Genomic DNA, 22,976 nt, shown 5'->3' on the forward strand with positions numbered 1-22,976 from the left:
ATAATATCTGGTCGACAAAATTAACATTTCCGAATGAAAAACATTTGTCATTCCAATACATATTTTTTTCTGGAGAACTGCTCATTTGAAATATAAGATAGGTAAATTATTGGTAATGTTATCTTCTTTGTACATGACATCTATTTTACTTCAAATTTAAAGATATTAAACTCGGATATATCCTTGAAAAGTCTCACGAAGGAAAACGTTTACATGTGGTTCCATTCATATACTGGATGTCTTATGTAATATAAATTAGGTATCATTGTCCGAAACAGAATGTGTTATAGTTACAAATTTAATTGAATATCAAATGGTTAACTAAATATATACTGTCTTGATAAGAACACTAACGAAATCTTTGAATCAGTCCAGAGGGTTTATTAGTTAAAGAACTAATGATAAATAATGACTTTCTTACCAATATAGAGGTGATCGCTATCAGTATAACATTAATAATTGATGTCCGATAACAATATTTCTTTCCTTTCGAGTGTGGTTATTAGAATGTCATAAACTTTGTCTCATTTAGCATATATTTGTATTGTGTGTTGATATGATAATTAGTAATTGAAAATTTCTAATATAATGTAAATAAAATTAAATCGAAATTTTCAACAAGCTCTGAGTTATGTACTACCGATGTTCCAAACTGTTTGTTTTCTTGAACTTTTGACAGTGATTTAACCGGAAACAAATACCTTAATATTATCCCATAATCATTTATCTGAGATTAGAGGAGAAACAGTCAGTCATGTATTACACCAAACGTCACTATATGAATCATTCTCTTGTTTCCACCAAACAAGCGCTGCCTTTTCAATAGTTGGAGTCCTTTTAATAGGGATAATAAGAAAAAAGTCGTTAAAATCAGGTCAGTATGTATGCCTGTCGCGTCATGGTTAATGTCGTTTATTACAGGTGGTCAGTATGTATGCCTGTCATGTCATGGTCGTTTATTACAGGTGGTCAGTATGTATGCGTGTCGTGTCATAGTCAAAATCATTTATTACTGGTGGTCAGTATGTATGCTGTCGTGTCATGGTCGTTTATTACATGAGGTCAGTATGTATGCCTGTTGTGTCATGGTCGTTTATTACAGGTGGTCAGTATGTATGCTGTCGTGTCATGGTCGTTTAATACAGGTGGTCAGTATGTATGCATGTCGTGTCATGGTCGTTTATTGCAGGTGGTCAGTGTGTATGCCTGTCGTGTCATGGTCGTTTATTACAGGAGGTCAGTATGTACGCCTGTCGTGTCATGGTCATTTATTACAGGTGGTCAGTATGTACGCCTGTCGTGTCATGGTCATTTATTGCAGGTGGTCAGTGTGTATACATGTCGTGTCATGGTCGTTTATTACAGGTGGTCAGTATGTACGCCTGTCGTGTCATGGTTGTTTATTACAGGTGGTCAGTATGTACGCCTGTCGTGTCATGGTCGTTTATTACAGGTGGTCAGTATGTACGCCTGTCGTGTCATGGTTGTTTATTACAGGTGGTCAGTATGTACGCCTGTCGTGTCATGGTCGTTTATTACAGGTGGTCAGTATGTACGCCTGTCGTGTCATGGTTGTTTATTACAGGTGGTCAGTATGTACGCCTGTCGTGTCATGGTCATTTATTACAGGTGGTCAGTATGTACGCCTGTCGTGTCATGGTCGTTTATTGCAGGTGGTCAGTGTGTATGCCTGTCGTGTCATGGTCGTTTATTACAGGTGGTCAGTATGTACGCCTGTCGTGTCATGGTTGTTTATTACAGGTGGTCAGTATGTACGCCTGTCGTGTCATGGTTGTTTATTACAGGTGGTCAGTATGTACGCCTGTCGTGTCATGGTCGTTTATTACAGGTGGTCAGTATGTACGCCTGTCGTGTCATGGTTGTTTATTACAGGTGGTCAGTATGTACGCCTGTCGTGTCATGGTCGTTTAATACAGGTGGTCAGTATGTATGCATGTCGTGTCATGGTCGTTTATTGCAGGTGGTCAGTGTGTATGCCTGTCGTGTCATGGTCGTTTATTACAGGTGGTCAGTATGTACGCCTGTCGTGTCATGGTCATTTATTTCAGGTGCTCAGTACGTATTCCTATCGTGTCATGGTTGTTTATTACAGGTGGTCAGTATGTATGCTGTCGTGTCATGGTCGTTTAATACAGGTGGTCAGTATGTATGCATGTCGTGTCATGGTCGTTTATTGCAGGTGGTCAGTGAGTATGCCTGTCGTGTCATGGTCGTTTATTACAGGTGGTCAGTATGTACGCCTGTCGTGTCATGGTCGTTTAATACAGGTGGTCAGTATGTATGCATGTCGTGTCATGGTCGTTTAATACAGGTGGTCAGTATGTATGCATGTCGTGTCATGGTCGTTTATTGCAGGTGGTCAGTGTGTATGCCTGTCGTGTCATGGTCGTTTATTACAGGTGGTCAGTATGTACGCCTGTCGTGTCATGGTCATTTATTTCAGGTGCTCAGTACGTATTCCTATCGTGTCATGGTTGTTTATTACAGGTGGTCAGTATGTATGCATGTCGTGTCATGGTCGTTTAATACAGGTGGTCAATATGTATGCATGTCGTGTCATGGTCGTTTAATATAGGTGGTCAGTATGTATGGCTGTCGTGTCATAGTCAAAGTCGTTTATTACAGGTGGTCAGTATGTATGCATGTCGTGTCATGGTCGTTTATTGCAGGTGGTCAGTGTGTATGCCTGTCGTGTCAAATTAATGGTCGTTTAATACAGGTGGTCAGTATGTATGCCTGTTGTGTCATGGTCGTTTATTACAGGTGGTCAGTATGTATGCCTGTCGTGTCATGGTCAAAGTCGTTTATAACAGGTGGTCAGTATGTACGCCTGTCGTGTCATGGTCATTGATTTCAGGTGGTCAGTACGTATGCCTGTCGTGTCATAGTCAAAGTCGTTTATTGCAGGTGGTCAGTATGTACGCCTGTCGTGTCATGGTCATTTATTCAGGTGCTCAGTACGTATTCCTATCGTGTCATGATCGTTAATTACAGGTGGTCAGTATGTATGCATGTCGTGTCATGGTCGTTTATTACAGGTGGTCAGTGAGTATGCCTGTCGTGTCATGGTCGTTTATTACAGGTGGTCAGTATGTACGCCTGTCGTGTCATGGTCGTTTAATACAGGTGGTCAGTATGTATGCATGTCGTGTCATGGTCGTTTAATACAGGTGGTCAGTATGTATGCATGTCGTGTCATGGTCGTTTATTGCAGGTGGTCAGTGTGTATGCCTGTCGTGTCATGGTCGTTTATTACAGGTGGTCAGTATGTACGCCTGTCGTGTCATGGTCATTTATTTCAGGTGCTCAGTACGTATTCCTATCGTGTCATGGTTGTTTATTACAGGTGGTCAGTATGTATGCATGTCGTGTCATGGTCGTTTAATACAGGTGGTCAATATGTATGCATGTCGTGTCATGGTCGTTTAATATAGGTGGTCAGTATGTATGGCTGTCGTGTCAAAGTCATGGTCGTTTAATACAGGTAAATAAAAATAAAGTAAATACAGGATACCAAAAAATGAAAACAATGTACAATTCTTCAAAGCATATTAGATTTTAGGTGAACGGCATTACTACTGTGCCACCCGACCACTATAAAAGTAGGTGAAGTTAGTCGGCGATAACATCATAACAAAGGTTGGATACTATAATTATATATACTCAGAAATGCTGATACATTGTTTATCAAATTCGTATTGTATATCTATCTAGGAGACGGCGGCAAACATAGATCGCTGCATACAAGACATGGCAGAAATCAAACTGTGTTGTTGCTTTTTCTTCACGATCTTTATTTCCATGATTCTACAAGCAGTAGGATTTTTGTCACCGTATTGGGTCTCATGGGATGATTGTGATGCTCAAGGACTCTTCTACTACTTAAACTCGAATGTGACCGCAGGATGCTATGGCCCAGGCAACTGTGAGTTTGAGATGTATAATTTGCTGTTATTTTTTTATTGATGAAAAATGTACTCTCACTCTTTCATCCTCATTAAAGTGTACCCTGAGAGGTCAGCTATGTTGAGCTTAAAAAATAGTTCTGCACATAAAATACACATTGCCGAAAAAGCGAATGCCGTGGAATGTTCCGTTAATGAGAAATTGCGACTTTTCTGAAAAACATACCTTTGGCTGAGATACGTTGACCTCGTTTTCGGGCATCCAAACCTGTGACGTCATAAGTTCAACGCTTTTGCTGATGCTGACATATTGGCATTACTGTACTACATGTGATTGTTATCTGTTTTGGGATTTTCCGGGGTAATTTCTTTGTTTATTTACGTGAAAGTACTTCACATTTTCGCAATATTTAAGGTAGTGAACGAAGGGTCGGTTAATTAGCGCTTAAATCCGCTAAAATGGCTTCCTATCGAGGAGGGAAGCGGTGTGCAGCATACGGTTGTCCTAACGGTCCCGGAGTTTTCGTACCGAAGAATTTCCGTCTCGAGTATTTTCGTCTTGAGAATTTTCGTACTACTATTATAGGTGGTCGGTTGGCGCAGTGGTAACGCACTCGCCTTTCACCTAGCCGACTGGGGTTCGATTCCCGGAACGGACGTGAAAAGGTAAGGGGTCACCCGACCACGTGGGTTTTCCCCGGGTACTCCGGTTTCCTCCCACAATAAGACCCCTCGCGCGCTTACATCCGGGCCAACAAGAGTGATTAATATAAGTTGATATAACTTGTTTCGCAATTGTTGTAAAATATTTCCAATTTGGTATAGTGTAATGAAAGCAATGGATCGGACTCCGCCGAAAAGATGTTATTTTCCTCCTCAATGGATACATCGTCTTGTAATTCCGGTTCAAATCCGTAGGGCTGGATTCCGTCTTCAGAAATATCATCCAAACCATTATCAGACTCCTCAAAACTCATGTTTAAATCGCTATCAGGTGCGGTGTCGTTGTCACTGTCAGTCATGTTAGCTGCCATTTCTGTTGAACTTATGACGCCTCGATTCCGCGGAAATGACGACTACGCTGATTAGGTCTGAGCGGACAGGTGAAAATCGACAACTTTGAGCTTTAATAACGCGACACTGGGGCGACGGATTTTGACGGGGTTTTCATTATCATTATTTTTACGGCATTCCCAATTTATATCTAAATATAAAATTACACTCAGGCTACGCTTTTAGAGAGAAAAAAAAATCAAGAACACACCAACATCATCATAATTCAAACTCAAATTCCATAAAACAAAGGCAAACTATGGACAAAGTACTCAGGAACTTCTAAAATAGCACAAGGATCATATGACAATGTGTTCAGGAAGAGTAAGTGTCTTCTGCTTAATTGACACCGTCAGCCATGTAAACCTTGGTCAATCGAAGCAAGTGTCACGTTCTCAAATGAGAACAATGTAAAACAATGGTCTATATCACACAAATTGTCAAATTGGTGAGTTCCTTGTATACCCTATTCTCATTTAATTACTTGGATTAGCCAAGATTTACAAGACGGGAGTTGGGAAAAGTGTTTAAAATGAGAAATTGTTTGAGTAAAGTTTAATGCCATGTAGTACACTTCAGTTCAAAACGCGACAACAGTTCATAACTGAGTCGCAATGTCGCGTTGCTTTATTAAGTGTTAGTTTAAGAGCACAGGATAAGCGTTTAAAGACACCATCTTCACGGATCCATAGCGAATTCGTCGAAACATTGCAAAATACCCACCATTGACAAGCATTTTTTAGCGTAAACCAACATAGTTCCTCAAATCAAAGCTTCTGTCTGACCATGATCTGACAGAAGAACTGGCGGATTAAGAATTTAGACATACATTACGAAAAACGCGTTTCTGTGAGAGTGCTGCGTTGTATAATTATTACAAAATATGTACACCCCAGCACTGTATGTTTTACAGAGCATACATATCAAATATTGAATATTTCTTACATAACTTTTTATCTAACACAAAATGATGTTATCAAACGTTTGTAAACAATTAAGTGCTGATAGCAAAGGTACAAGAGGTAAACAGTTACATAATTTCATCTCTTTTCAGAAAACAGTTGGGCTTGAACTTAAACTTGTTTCCTTGTACTATTCTTACCCTAAATTTCAGATCTAGGGCGCCTTAGTATGAATGCCAAGGTTATATAACTCAGATTGGTCTATATATACATGTTTGATATAACTTCGAGAAATAGTTGATCATTACAGGTACTGTGTTTTCAGCTAATACAAATAGACTTCTCGAACAGTGGAAGAAAGTCGGTATGTATTAAGTTTCGAACAAAATATCAAAATGCAATTTATATCAATCAAATTATATCTTAAGTGGAAATAGAGAGAGAGAGAGAGAGAGAGAGAGAGAGAGAGAGAGAGAGAGAGAGAGAGAGAGAGAGAGAGAGAGAGAGAGAGAGAGAGAGAGAGAGAGAGAGAGAGAGAGAGAGAGAGAGAGAGAGAGAGAGAGAGAGAGAGAGAGAGAGAGAGAGAGAGAGTCAAATTCAATCAAATCCCTATTTTACTTTTTTTTCAATAAAGAGATGCCATCATCTTTCTTTATATTCTGATTGCCGTATACGTGTAAGTCTAATCAAATTCTCAAACAGAGGTTGCAACTGTCTTATTGTGATAGATTTCGATTGTGAATGTATAGGGGGACAAACATAAAAATAGTAATAAAAGTCTTCACATGGGTTGCTGCATCTACATTCAGCTGTATTACCATTTGTTCTAAAAAAATCGTAATCAAAGAGATCCGGCAGGATTTCTCTAACGGAAATGAAATATGTTTAAATTACGTAAATCTCATACCTAAAAGCATTTGTCATGTATCATTTCTGTCTTACTGATAATTGATTTAAATGTATTGAGAGAAGGAGAGTCTGATGTTTTATTGAGGAAACAAATGATCTATTCGCGATTTTTTTCTGTAAGTGTACGCGAAATGTCGTGCGACATATAACGTGTTTTACACTGTAATATGACGCCTGCAGTATTCGTTTCACATTTTTTATGAATAATGTATAATCGTTACAAAAGCTCATCTTGGAATCAAACAATGATTACTGTTTAGTCAAATATCAGTCAATGAAAAATAAACAAGTTTATTGTAACATTTTACTGCGTTGCGATGATCAAACCTTGAAAAAAAGTGAAAAGGCAATAGTTAAGTCCGCTTTTTTCGATATTCCAATCACCAGCAAATTAAAATCGAATTCATCTAGTCCTTGTTGATTATTTACATAATAAGTAGATCTTTATCAAACGCAAATCGAAAATATCGGGAAAATCCAATTTGCATATTTAAATAACTCATTTAAATAGGTTGTCAAATTTGGACATTAGTTAGTTCTATGTCTTATTTCATTGGAATTCTGAAATGAGTGCATAAGAAATGAATAGATTTGAAACACCGCGACTAAGATTTGTCCTGTTGTATATATACAGAATACAAGAGCGTGTTAAACACGTCTTCAAAAAGAAGCTAAGTGTGATTTTCCTGTCAAGCATGGGTTGTCACATTAACCGTGTCTTTATTTTATGGTATTTATGAATAAATTTCCGTTATTGTCCGTGTCCGTGTCCGTAAGTTTATCTATATGAAAATGCTTGATTACAAAAGGTTCTGTCTTTAATTCGTTTATTGAACTTTTTATCACTTGTTGTAAATTGCATCCTGTCGATAGGGCCCCTTAGTATGAATGTCAAGGTTATATAACTCAGATTGGTCTATATGGACAAGTTTTATATTACCTCGAGAAATAGTTGATCATTACAGGTACTGTGTTTTCAGCTAGAGAGAGATTCCGACAATTCCTTTGTCACAAGCAACACTTCGTTAAGTATTTGTGAATTAAGGCGCTTTTCCCTTTCAGATATCAGCGAGTCTACCTTGACAATGGAAGCCATAGCCTTTGTTTTTCACCTGATAGTGTTTAATGCCATAATCTTTTCTGTCTGCTGTTGTGACTGCGATGACGAGTGTGAAATCTTCATGAGATGTACACTTGTTTTCTATCCAGTGGCTGGTAATTTGTTTTCATTTTTATCCATTGTTACACCACCTACTCGTCGATTATTAAATGCCATTGTGGGGAGTATGTCTATATGATGTTGTAGATTCCATTTTTTTTAATAAACAAAAAATGACAATATGTTAATTTTATTTTTTATTGATATCATGACTGAAGGTTCTAGATTCAATGTAAGTATGATTTTGGTGCATCTTCTATCATTTATCAGTTAAGTCTGTTAAATAGACTTAGGATTACCTTTACGTCTGTATTTCTACAGCTTCAATCCTAAGCACAACCGAAGAGTACAAAAGGCCACAGCATCTGCATAATGCAGTTTTCTTTTTTTTTCCGGCATTGTGCTTATATAATACTAGTCGTCATATTTAGTTGCGCTATCTACATGTACGCCGATTTTCAAAATAACTGAATACATGGTGTGTTATAATAATGCACACGTATATGTCTAATTGCAGGTATTCTGTCGTTAGTCGGATGTAGCAAGATGTCAAACATTGATGTGTCTGACTTTTCCTACGGAAGCTCGTACATTATGTGCCTTATAAGTGGCATATATGTTGTTTTGCAGGTACGTTTTCCTTTTCTGGTACTTTTGTCAGGCACATATGGGATACATGTGTGATAGGTCTTGAAACTTTTACGAGAAAAATAAAGTGAACATGTAAAGGGAATCATGTTAAAGGAATCAAAGTTGTAATTGTTAACTGTACGAGTAGGGAGAATTAAGCTTGATGTCATTGCTGACAGAAATTAATAAGGTGATCATTTACGTAAATATTTATCTAGATGGCCTTACTGTGCTACGGTTGCTACAAGGCATCCAAGGATGATGATGATGATGATGATGATGACGATGGCGGAAATAGTTATCCAACCACTGTGGCTACCACTCCGTCAAGCGGGCAGGTACTGAGTACTTTTGCCAGCACGGAGCATGTTGGCGTAGAAGTCTCGGAGCGCCAGGAAGTTCACGTTTCAAATGGGATGATGTTCGTTCAAAAAATGAGAGTTATGAACGTCGTTCGTCTCGTGCGGTAATCGGCAGGCATTGGGATTTTAAAGCTGTCATTGCTTGTCACTCTTTCCTTTCGTAAAAATGATGTCAACCAATAATACGTTGATTGTGGTATATTCTCGAAACACTAGTGTATCGAAATATGGCATATAAAATTATTGCGTGGCCAGATTAATTGTTTACCGTATGTTACTATCGCACATAATATCATTATTCACCAATTCGATTATTTGTAGTTAGCTAAGCGTTATCCAAAATTTTCTGCTTTCGAAAATTGTATTATTTACTTATCTATATTTCTAGGTTTCTTTGCAAGTCATGCAAACAATCTATTACCAGTGTTGATAAGAAAACGCCAAATTCATGATATATTTAATTGAAGTATGAAATAAAGCCTATGTAGATTTATACTTAGTAGAAGTGTTATATATTTTAACACAATATGAATACTTCAATCGCATATTCTACAAATACATTACTTGATGGGTATAAAACATGGATGGCATGGCAATTATTTCTGTCATTTCATGTTAATACGGATAGTTTCTAGAATTCTAGTGCACGGTAGAATAGTGAGAAAAAGGCCCTCAAAGACCTCCCCCCAACTCTTTTTAAATATCTTCAGCATTTTAACAAGTATGATATTCATTGATGACGGTATTTGTTATCACATTATACTAAGGTAGCGATGTAAACAAATTGGACATTATAACACGGACAGTCGTTGTTGAGCAGGTGTGTGAATATACCTTTAAAATCTCTTTGGAAATCTTGATATGGTGGTATGAATGAATGCCTGCTAGAAAATTGGAAGCATTGTAGGTAACGCAACCGGTGTCTTTAGGGTCCTTTGTTTGCGGATCGTATGCAACAGTGTGTTATAGCAGTTCTGACAATGATATGGTATACTTATTTGTATTGTGATTAAGTTATTTGTGTGTATTAAATCCATCCCGTTTCCCCTAACAACTTCAGGAGAATGGCAAAGAAAACCGGCGTTATCATTGTGCTCTCTTGTTTGTCTTCTTACAATTTGTTATAACGTAATAAAGAAGTATCAATTGAGGTTCTTTTTATATGATTTGAAGCTTTTAGCGGTGTACGCATAATTATGATTCTGATTTAACAGACGACTGACCTGTAATAGATTAGATTTAAAGATCAGGATAGATGAATGGGCAGCTGGCGAATTCCAAGCCATTGGTTGAATAAGCAATAAATAAAAGTAGTAGCCATACTTGATTTGAGGTGATGATAAACGAAGCGGGTAGAGGAAAGCAAACTTAATGATGCAATTTTTCAACAGACGATGTTTCCATATAAGGTACGAATTCTGATTGATGAGTTGTGAGCGTTGAATTGAAGAAGATAAGTATGGATGTCCTTTTTCAGCGCTATTATTCCCTGACTATTTAAGGCTGTTTGCCCAACGACTGGTGTCATTTGATCAGTTTACGTCGAAGTGGTTGCACTCTAGTAAAAAAGGCAAGCGACTTTTGCAAAAATGGAAAATAGCGCTGAAAGAAGGGCTGACAGGCTAGTTACCGAGAGATGTATGGCCAGTACAGTTAGATTTTCTGTGATGCTGATGGTATTCTGACGGTAGATTGTCTGCAAAAGGGACAAAATATCAATGGCACATATTAGGCAGCGCTTAAGCAGTTAAGAGGAAATATCAAATTTAATCACATTGGAAAACTCAGTAAAGGTGTGGTGTTCCAGCAGGACGATGTCTCCGTTCAAAAGTCTATTATTGCCATGTCTACAATTAACGATTGATTGAGCATCCGCCTTATTCGGCTGATCTCGCTCCATCTTTAATCCATTTCCGGTACCCTCTTTCGGTCAGATGATGACGCCATACATGCAGTGGAGACGTTCTGAACATTCAAGAAAACACTTCTCTGAAAGTGGAATGTAGGCCCTTAAACATTGCTGACACAAGTATATATATACTGAAGGAGATTATGTAATATGTAAATAATGCAATGTGTCCCCTTTAGATTATTCAACACTTTCAACTTAAGTGTATATCATGTTTGGTAGATATCACATCTACCTCTTTAAACCTTTATATCACTAATCAAGGACCGAGATCACAATTAATTTAATTTACATTTCATGGTAATATTAAAAATAATAACAAAGACCCAAAGTTTCATCTACAAATTTCCATCTCGCCTGGTCAAGATCAACATCTGAGAAGCAAAATGTTAAAGTTTCAACTTAGCATATTCGGCGTTTTTCTGGAGATACACTTCCATGTGTGTCACCAACGTTAATCATATACATACGGGTTATGCGATAGAGGTGAAAACAGGACTTTTCTCTTTTCAGCACAAAATACATGATCAGTATGAATGATTGAACACTGATATTTAGATTATCATTTTAACAGATCTAAATCAAATTTAAAACATTAAATTCAAAGAGAAATATTAAATTTTCACAATACACATACTTTATTCGTTGGACCAGATTCCGGAAGTATTTAATTGTGGACGCAGTCCATATTTATTTTAAGATATATCTAGCATTACGGTGAGCGACAACTAAAGGGAGATCACTGGTGATGTTACAAGTCATTTACCCCACGAAAATATGTATAAGTGGAAGGCATAGGTATTGCCACCGTTAAAAATCGTTAAGAACGTTAAGAACAAGATTTTAACAATCCATATCATGACTCATTGTATTTCGTTTAGTTAACAGTTGATATGGTTTTGGGGTTAAAACACTGTCATACTGTACAGGCGGGCATCTGGGATAAAATCAGATAGCAACGTAAACAACGACGAGAAAGTCGTCGCGATACCACAAAAAAAAAAGCATTCTCGCTTGAAAGCAGGTCATGCTATACAAAACATCAGATCTAAAATACTTTCCTCCTCAAATATATATGAAAGCTACTATGCCCATTGTGAGTCTTGTTAAAATACATTATACAATATTTTTGTCAGCGTTGCATATTGTTGTCAGACAACTTATACAGGTGTAAGTGTGTAAAAAAAATCATCATTTGTCGATTAATGTATGTGTCAGGGAATGAAGTCTTCATTTGCCAGTGTATGAGAGGTCCTCCTTATTGTCACTTTATGCAGCTTGACTTTGAAAAATAAAATGTTTCCACACACTTGACAGATTCTGCTTTGATTTCAGTTTTCTTTTACAACCCAGTGATGACCCATATCAGCCCTGACATTTTCAGCTTTGCTTTATAGCGCTTGGCTGCCTGATATGGAAAGAAAAAAAATCGTCTCAAATTTCAATTTTTTAACAGGATATCAAGTTTATACGTTAAAAGTGACCCCATTTTGTTACAGATTTTAATTATGTTTGACACTTATCAAAAGGGGGCGGCAATTTAATTTGATGTAAGATCGTTCTGTTAGGTTAAGAGCTATATTGGAATGAAATGATGATATACAACTACTATATATATGTCTGAAAATCATTAAGTCATTAAGTTTATTTAGTATTAGAAACGTTAATAAGTAAAACTATCAATACCTTAGGCCTTATCTTAAGTGTTGACAAGTATATACAGCTAATTTGTTGATATTCTGTTCAAAGTATATTTCAAATAACTATAAACAATCTGATTATCTTAATTGCAATTTAACTTAATGTTTTGACAGTATTCCAAACGTAATTTATGTCAGTAAATTACTATTCCTTAATTTCAACCATTTATGGATACTTTTAGGAATATTTGTTTCATGAAACACTTCATGTTTTATTCCAAAAATAATACGATAACTTTTTAATCCTCACAAAGCCAAAATGAACGCTCTCAAGTTTCGACATTCTACACCCTTTAATGCAGGTGACATTTTATATCAAATTCACCCTTTACAAATCCGGAATACATTACCTTTTTCTGTTTATACTCCATTACACTTCCACACAAAAACACCCAGCGTTCGTGATATCATCTTTATTCATTTTACCTAACCATGGACAGGTATTTCAATCCAATATCATTACTCACAATAGCAGGATACTCTAAGGGGGATATTGCTTTCGTGTACAAAATACTGGTGTTTTACTAAGGTCTTTAATACGTGTACGACTTCTGAAGGTAAGAAATAATCAGTACCATGTATATGAGTATATCTTTATATCTCTAAATGTGTGTGTGAAATATTTTGCTGTTTTTAGCATTGTAACAAAACTTTATCTAGTGGATACGACGATGCGTTAAGTTTTTAGGTATACCTTATATATGGTAATACCAAATCATGATGACTTAATTTTGTAAGCTGTCAAAAGACTCCAAAAAACATAACTCAACTTAATGTATCGTTTTATATGAAACATGAACGGAATTGAAAGTACGACTGTGATAAATTTTAGAGTTGTGTAAATTAGGCAAATTGGAAAGAGCATTTAAGACAAATATATATTGTCTCTCAATTTTGTCTGAACCTCTCTCAATAGCCAATTAGATAACCAAGTATGAAATCAAAAATCTTATTAGAAAAACGTGAAATAAGGAAAACAAATGTACTTTACAATTTGAGTTTGTGTGTTTCACAACTTATTTCATACTCGGTGTTAAAATATACAGTATAGACCTACATACTGAGTGAATCAACATGAAATGCAGCCATAGCGAACAAGCTACAGATGTGGATACAAATGGTGAAATAATTGAGGACAGTGAGACAAAACCGAGGGTAACATGGAGCAGCACACTCGAGTTTGTGGTTTCACTTATAGGCTACTCTACAGGGATGTCGGATTTCTGGAGATTTCCATATCTTGTATGGAGAAATGGAGGAGGTAAGTAACCTAACATCAACAAACATCAAAACATTTAATAAATAACTCATATCGCTTTCAGAAATATTTAATATTGAAATAACATCATACTATTGCCTACCAAACTTTATGATCAAGTACATTTGAAATAGTTATTCAGCTGATATCGTTTATTTACTAAATACAACATCATTTCTGTCGTCACAAAAATACTTCCCTTCATCATTACAATTACATATTTGTCTCTTTCAGGAGCATTTTTACTTGCATATGCCACAATGTTTATTGCTTGTGGCATACCCCTATACTTTCTTGAAGTGTTCTTGGGACAATTTTCTGGAAAAGGATTATTTGAAATTTGGGAATTTTCTCCCATTTTCAAAGGTGAGTATTTTTGTAATATAAAATGTTAATCTTCTAGTCATAAATAATATATATATATATACTTACAATACTGGCATATGACGAATACTTATGGTAGTATGAGTTATGTTATTATCACTTTCGTACAGGTATAGGTATTTCCATCGCCCTACTAAACTTAGGTTACACCAGCTACGTATCTACAATGCGTTACTGGCTACTAGAGTATCTAAGACAGTCATTCACGACCGACTTACCATGGACAACGTGTGGGAACACATGGAACACCAATTCATGTGTAGTGTCCCGTACACTTTTGTCTTCACATTTCAACGACGATCTATTGAATACAACAGCGAATACTACCAGTCACCCAGAACACATCAAAGATGTTTCAGCAGAAGAAGAATTTTGGCAGTAAGTTATTTTTATCTGTTTGTTGCGCAGCTGAAAAAAAAATCATGCATTATAATTATATATTCGGGTGTGAAAAGTAGTTGGTAGTATTAACACGTTTTCTGAAAATTCTTTAAATGTTATGATCATACGAGTTCTGAATATATCAAACATTGAAATAACTGTACATGGTCGGTGATTTACATGACAATTAAGCTATATATAATATATAAGACGAAGGTAAATGCCGGAGAATATTTAAGAATAAGAGTCAGATGTAGGCTTGAATTATTCAATGATGGTTGCATGGTAGTCAGAATTTAATATTTATAATTCAATCATATTTTGACCGATTGGTTAGTCTTTAAATATCTTTAAATAATTGTGTTGTGTGTATTTGTGTTATATACTTGTGAAATAAGCTGTTGTAAAGTACGACTGTTGAGTGAAAGTATTGGCTATAAGTGATATGATGACCATGCACAATCCTATACTTGCACATGAAATACTTAACCTGTGCCCTGCCAAGATAATTTGATTCCCTATAGTGGCATTATCTCTCGTCAACTGAAGACATTAATACATAACATCTGACCCTGTGTGCATCATCGCCACAGCGCAAGGTGAGTGTGCTGAAAAAAGCATTTACATATCTGTAAAACATATATCAAATATGTCTAATTTAGAACACACTCGGGGCATTGTTGGATTGATGTTATGCTATGGGGTAGAGACGATAGATGCAGCAATAAAATAAGATTTGATAATTCTTTATCATGAAATATTATCTTACAATATTCAATGTTTTACGTGATTAAATATTCTTGATATGATATACGTTAAATTGTTCTCCTTATATAACATTAGACATACAAATGTATTTCTATTACGTGCCACCTTCTTCGTTTGTTTCCTGATAAAATATATACAGATTACATATATACAATAGTGTTTGTTACAATCGACAGAAAACCCAGAATTTGAATTCAACAATCGCATGACATACGTCACCTTTGAAATAGCAACAGTTCTTCCTAAAAGAATAATAACAGTATCGTAAGCGCTCAAGTCAACTCCTTATTGCATAATTTTGATGATGAATTCATTACACCTATTTAAAAAGTGCCATTTAAATGTTATATCACAAAAAAAATTTGCTATATTAATGTAAAATATTAATGCAATGTAAAAGATGTCACAAACCGTCAAATAAGGATTTTGCTTCTAACAGGAACAACATTTTATTGCTTTCTGGAAGTATAGACGAGGTTGGATCTGTACGCTGGTTCCTTGTGATGTGGGCAATTATTATGAAAATCATTGTTGTTTTAAGTCTTTTGAAGAGTGTGAAAACTATTGGAAAGGTTTGTATATCTATATTTGATGCGCTTTAAAAATATGCTTGATAGGGATAACAGGAATTTGTACGTTAATGTTAAAATGTTTGTCTTTGTTTTCCTTTCAATTTCATCTGAAAAACGAATACTCGCAGATACTTCCCTTTTCCAAATTCGTTAATCAGACAATGCAAGTGCACATTCTGCTCTCTTATTTTACAGTTGATGCTGTTTACTACAGCCCTCCCTCCTCTACTCGGTTTGGCGATGCTGATCCAAGCATTCACTCAAAATGGTGCCGCTGATGGCTTACTCTTCTTGATTACGCCAGATTTTACAAAACTAATCAATTCAAAGGTTTGCATTTATTTGTATACATGTACTCATATAAGATGTCTTTACATTGCAAACACATTATATATTTATTGTAAAGTATTTTTAAATGAAAGAACTATTGTCAGTGGAAATAAACATATTACCATTCTACTTTGACACTGAATAACTGACCAATTTATATGACAGGTATGGATAGAGGCAACATTCATGGCCTTTTACAGTCTTGGTCCAGGTTGGGGCGGAATTATGATGATGGGAAGTCATACCAAATATCACACCAACTGTTTGAGGTAAGAAAGTCCGATCATATTATGTTTCGAACTTGGATACCGAATGAACATGTCTAGCTTATGAAATATATGATATAACATTGGTACCATTTATGCATGGTTACTTGGCATTATTAACTAAAGCAACATGTATCTCTGCCATGTAACTATGTAATCCGTCTTTGGGCATAATGACGATAAGTTTGTCCAAATAATTCATATTTTGCTAAATGGAAAATATGAGATTTTACTAAAATGATACATTTTGATATTTTTGAAATAGTTTAAAATGATATAATGGTTCACTCATCCCTTTGTCAGAAAGGATTGCAACATTAGGAACTGGTTTAAGAGTTTTGAATAAGGAAAGGCATTTCACTGTTTGACATGACACTGTCAGTGCATTTATCTAGGCTCCAAATTTCTTAATTTTTCCCTAGTTCTGTTTGCATCCTATAATACTATAATCGAATTGAAAATTCCAAATCTTACAAGTTAGCTAATGTAAATTAAGTGTTTATATTATGTTTGATACTGAAGTATCGTATAGTAATTTATTACCGCGGGAAGACATGTTTGGTTTATACGAGAGCCATTAAGGAAATTGCAAAAAATTGATCAATAATTGTATTGAAATTAAAAATTACATTTGGAAGCATGGATCATCTTATGAATTTTGTTCGATAAATAAAGTATCAATGACGTATGTGAAATTTGACATCCGGAGTAAAATTCTTGAAAATTAGATGTTCTTTGTTATTCAGATCACGAGAAGTATTTTTACTCTCTAAAATTTTATTGCGAAAATTGTCACGAGAAAACGGATTGCTATAAAGTTATATATAACATAAGACACACTATGGAATACAGCATCGTACAAATGACTTTGTTCTCCGACCTCCCAATAAACAAAAATTATCATTAGTGCCTGAGCTTCAATATTTAAAAATATAGTGTTGTTTCTGTTGCAGAAATGTGGTGATAGGCATAATTGGGGATGTTTTTATAGCGTTGTTCAGCAGTGTTGTCCTCTTCTCTATCATTGGTGTGATGGCGAACGAGATTGGGGTACCGGTGCAGGATGTTGTTAAGTCCGGTATATATCGTTTATATAAATATATATATATATATATATATGTACGGAAATTAAAAAAAAAAACACATTTTGAGATAGGTTTTGGGGTCAGATTAGACGAATTTGAATAAATGTTTATAATATGTTTAAAACACTTTTATTTAGTTCATATTCGTGTGAAAAGGATTCCGATGAACTTAGTTTGGAAAAATAAAATTTTAATTTAAGTCCAACGATAAACAATGATAGGTTCATTTTTAATCTGTTATTAATGTAATAATACAATATTGCAATACTCTCACCGCGTTAAAAGGAGATTACCACGAAGATATGCAAGTTTACAGTATGTATACCTAATACCTATTCATGATACGTTAGAACCGGGAAAGAAGCAAAGCATGATATCCCCATATACAATATCATATATCTCATAATTTATCATGAAGGTATTGTAAATGCATTCACCCGTTAATTTTATGTGTATTGTGTTACAGGTATGTCTATCGGCCTGGTGGGCTACAGCCGAGCTTTAACTTACCTTCCCGCCCCTTATGTCTGGGCTGTGATATTTTTCTTCGCTGTCACAATTGTAGGACTTGACGCCCAGGTAGGAATGAAACGCAAAACACTTTATCAAAATTGAAAAGCCATTAGTATAGAACTGAGGGTAATGCTATTTTTTTTGTTCTCTAAAATATGATATTAATGTTGTTATAGGTCGTTTGTACAGAGACAGTGGTATCATTTCTGGAAGGATTTAGTAATAGACTGGGTCGTCATCGTCACCTATACCTGGTGTTACTGGTCAACGCCATTATGCTTCTCATCAACCTCCCATTTTGTACACAGGTAAAATGCCAAGAATAGGTGTTAGAATATACAAATCTGAGATGCAGCAATTAAAAGAAATGTTGGATCCGGCAGAGTTGAAAAAAAGTTTGGTATGAAATTCCGGCAAAAGGAGCACAGTTGATAATTAGTAAATGTCAGTAAGTAACTTACGTTAATGTACCTAACAAACATCGCTTTTGAATTAAGAAAATGAATAGTAAATATAAATCCTTTAAATAAGTTAATAATAAAGAATACGATCGAAAGTTTTAGCGGCTGAATAGTTATGATGTTACTAAGTTAGTACGTTTATGACAAAAATATCTTAATTTAAAATGATTCTGTTTTTGTAGGCGGGGCCTTACATGTTCCAGTTAGTAGACTGGTACTTGCCAACATGGTCAGTTGTAGTAATTGCACTTCTGGAGGTTATTGCCATTATGTGGTGTTATGGTTAGTGCCTTACCTCATACCTTTGAGACTAAAATGAGAACCAAAACAGAACATTCATAACATTGATATTGATGCGCATTTAGACAGAGAGTATGGTCGATATGAAAAATTCCATCTACACTGCTTCTTCTAACGTAAATCTACAAGTGTAATAAAGAAACGCAAGTTCGGTCTTTGAAAATTTTATTTTTTGACACGTGGACGAAATTCAGTCAAATTTGACACTGAGTTTCCTCCGTGCACTATGAAAGTGTTCTACAGTTAAAATGCAGACGACCGTGTCTCACAGCTACAGGAAGATAAGGTGACCGTCCGTGGAGCGGATGCCCTTACGTTACGTCGCGACGTCAAAATAGTGGCATACGTCTAACCACTTTCATGTGGCTACGGAGACGGCACGCCAAATTATAGGCACTCATATTCGGCCAGTGTCCTAGAAAAGTTAGGAATCGGTTGCGAGAGTTTTGTGTAAGGCCACGACATTTCTATAATGGTCTTCCACTTACACAGAGGTGACGCCAACGTCGAATGCAGTGGGTGTTTGCACTTGCTTCCAATTGGATTCGTTTGGCTTATTGGAGACGTATGTCATTCACTGATAAGGCTTTCTTCACGCTTTTTCAAGTCAGCTAGACGGCAACGTGTCTATCGACGGCGTGGTGAGCGATATTCTGACGCTTGCGTTACGGAAAGCAACAGATTCAGGAACGGGTCTGACATGGTATGGGCAGTGATATATCAAGGCGTGAAAACACCTCTTGCGGTTATCCATGGCAATCTTACAGCAGTAACATATCAGAATTAGGTCTTGAGATCAGACGTCCTTCCTCCAATCCATCAACGTATCCTTACGTTGCAGCAGGACAACGCGAGGTCCCATCTTGCGAGGATTTGTCGTGACTTTTGGCTCAAAACAACGTCCCAATTCTTAATTGGCCAACATACAGTCCAGGTTTGTCTTGAATCGAGCATTTGTTGGACGAGCTTGGCATGAAGGTTAGGAAGTGCGTCAACGCCGCTCAACTCACACATGACACTATTCAGGAGTGAAATAATATCCCTCAAAGGACTATAAACACCTTGATGGGGTTAATATTAAGGAAAGTAAGGGCAGCGACTGAAGCTAAGGGTGGGCACATACGCTACTGATTTGGGTCAGGTAGGGTACCTGTTTTTAAAGCTGGCCATGTCGTCAGTGATAGGACAACAAAAATCATCAAAATGTATTCGGTAATTATGAAATAATCGAGAAACCCAAACAATGGATTAATCATCAATGAATCATGAAAAATATTAACTATCGTAGATAAACTTGCGTTTCTTTTGACCGCTAGTATATATTTATCTTTATTTACAAGATCAATTTCACTTTAATTTAAATAGTTGCGAAAGAGTTCCTGCTTCGTATACAATGATCAATCCTAAGACCTAATTATTGACACGCCTGTGAAAAAAATTAATAGGATTTGTGACTATGCTTTGCAGGAGGCCATCGAGTTGACCACGGCCTACAAGATATGATTGGACGAAAAATGCCGCACGTGTTCCGCGTGGCAGCAGCTTATATATCGCCGGTATTGTGTCTGGTATGAAGCTTTATATAAAACGTTGTGGCCATTTAAATGTTTACTAACTAAAAACTGTTGAAAATAGAAAAATGTGTTCTTATTTTGAACAAAGAAACGTTTTATTACATTATTTGCCTGTTATTTATTGGATTCATCCATGTGATATTTTTGTGTAGGTATATCTAGTGGTACATACCCTGGAGCGTTTTTCATTGGTTGTGCCAGTCGATGTTGGAAATTTAATTTCACAGCACAAACTGATGACGTCGTGTTTGTTTCATCAAGACACCTGGTATCATACAATACAATAACACAACAATGATGTTTATGTCTCAGTTGTATGACACAAGTAACTTTAAATAACCGGAGTTGTGATAATAACTATTACCATTCTTAGTAGTGCGTTCAACAGTCGTTTTTGGTGATACTGTTTACTCGAGAGCTGCATCAAATGAATGTGGATTTAACAGACATTTCAAAACGTTTTTCGTGACTCTTGTATATCTTCTACTGAAAAAAAATGATTTACAAAAAATTGATTATTACGCTGTTGACACTTCCATACCAACGCAAATCTACAGGAACGCCTTCACTATCTGGTTAATAGAAGATCTTCTTTTTCTAAAAAATGTGAAGTTCGCAGCAAGTATTTTGTGTATGGATATGAATTATAGAACATGTTTCGTTAGAAGTACGTCTGAAGCCAGGAAGAAATACATTGGGGTGGAAATCGTGAAGCTGATCAAATGTCTTCGTCGACAGACATACATTTGAAAGGCAACAACGGCAACTTTCCACCAAACTGTAATGTAAGCGTGATGATTTCAATTTCCCTATTGCTTATTTTTCCGTTTTTAGATAGTAATACCCTTGCCTCCACGACCTGCGACGCAGTTGCTCCATTGGTGCGGGTTTGTTTCCGATATGAGGATCTTTGTATTCAAGATATGGACAGCAGGCAAATAAAGATGAGAGATGCGAGTTATGGTCGCAAACATAATCTCATTTAAAAAGATATTCCATTTCCGTGTGGAGTGTTTTCTATGCCCGTTTGTTCATTCTAGCTCATAGCAATATTTGGGTTTGCCATATCGGGTGTCGTCCATGAAGCAAAAGACGCGTACTCTTCCGGAACAACTAGTCATAACTGTCTCGTATTGTTCAGTTATCGCCTGTTGAACGTAAATAAAGACAAAGAAAATATCAATTTGTCTACAAAATCATAGTCAAAGCTCAAAATACTTACACAGAAACTCATGAAAAAATAGTGTAGAATGTGAGACCAAATATTCCGGAAGAGTAAACGTAAACGTCCCTTTTGATTATGATTTACCCTCGTTCTATCGATTTTGAATTTCAAATTTGTTAAACTGTTGGTATTACTTTTTTTCTTCTTTTTAAAAAAAATAAACATGGATATGTCTTAAATGTCGAACTAAATGAAACCATGCCACATATACACACTGGATGACACTGAAATAACTTGCTATGTCGACGTTTCAGCTCCTCCTCTTGACTAGCTTTGTCACGTACAGACCTCCAAAGTATGGTTCTTACGAATATCCAGAGTACACTCGCGTCATTGGCTGGGTGATCTCGTGCTCTGTTGTCATTCCCATACCTCTTCACATCATTTGGCAATTAACTAAACTGAAGGGAACCCTCAAACAGGTAATGTAATTGATGCTTTTGTATGTAACGCGTATTTTAACTTCCATCAAATTATGGTAATGGTATTACAGAAGATAGGTTGAATCTGAAGTTTAAAACGATAAAATTACCTTACGTAGCCTACAATTGTTACATCGTCCGATACCAGCAAGTTTTTTTTAACTCAAATACTAAATATATATTGCGGTCTTGAGAGAATCCTTATTTGGATATTTGGAAACATTTTATTCTAGTCGGTAATGCCACTAGAAGTTCTAATAATTGAACCATTAGAAAATTAGAGCGTGATATTTCGATGACTACACGGTCACCTTCATCAGACAAATGACCAGCGTGGAGCGCACAAGCACTGACAAAGCCTAGCCGAATTTACTATTACTATTGTTACAATCTTGTGTATTTTTGGTCTATGACCTGTTTATTATTCCGTCGCACAACTTTGGACCTTAGTGTACCTTATGCAGAATTATAGTACAGCTTGAAAGGTTGGTCGATTCCTTACCCTGTCGCACACTACGTACGTCAGTGTCTGATGAAGGTAATCATAAAAAACGTCAAACCTCAATCTTCCACTGGTTGTGTTATAAAAGCTTCTATTCTATGGAGAGAATCGCATGAGATATAAGGGGCATTAAAGATGATTTCAATAACCTATTTATTTATCAATGATTAGGATCACGAGGTTAATATGATTTATATTTATACAGCGATGGACAACTCTAACACAGCCAAGCAGTACATGGGGCCCAAGTGACAGCGCTCAGCGAAGTCAGTTAATGGAATGGTTACATACTAAACGATCATTTACAGACATCGCGTACTACAATTTGACTGGTAGATTAAGATATCCTACCAAAAGGCACTATGAAACTGTTGCGCTCTGTTAA

At 36.2% G+C, this 22,976-nt stretch overlaps 1 protein-coding gene across 1 annotated transcript; it reads left to right on the forward strand.

The window, feature by feature from the left end:
- Positions 1-13,660: 13,660 nt before the first annotated feature.
- LOC132562347 (sodium- and chloride-dependent glycine transporter 1-like) lies at positions 13,661-22,976 on the forward strand. The gene is made up of 13 exons (XM_060227085.1): positions 13,661-13,811; positions 14,043-14,174; positions 14,303-14,570; positions 15,781-15,913; positions 16,109-16,243; positions 16,409-16,512; positions 17,463-17,587; positions 18,061-18,173; positions 18,284-18,415; positions 18,751-18,850; positions 20,336-20,436; positions 21,922-22,089; positions 22,797-22,976. The coding sequence occupies exons 1-13, from the start codon at positions 13,763-13,765 to the stop codon at positions 22,974-22,976; spliced, it is 1,740 nt and encodes a 579-aa protein (XP_060083068.1). The 5' UTR covers positions 13,661-13,762.

The sequence above is a fragment of the Ylistrum balloti genome, unplaced genomic scaffold, assembly GCF_031769215.1.
Source record: "Ylistrum balloti isolate Yb309-2 unplaced genomic scaffold, AGI_CSIRO_Ybal_v1 Utg371394, whole genome shotgun sequence".
NCBI lineage: Eukaryota > Metazoa > Mollusca > Bivalvia > Pectinida > Pectinidae > Ylistrum > Ylistrum balloti.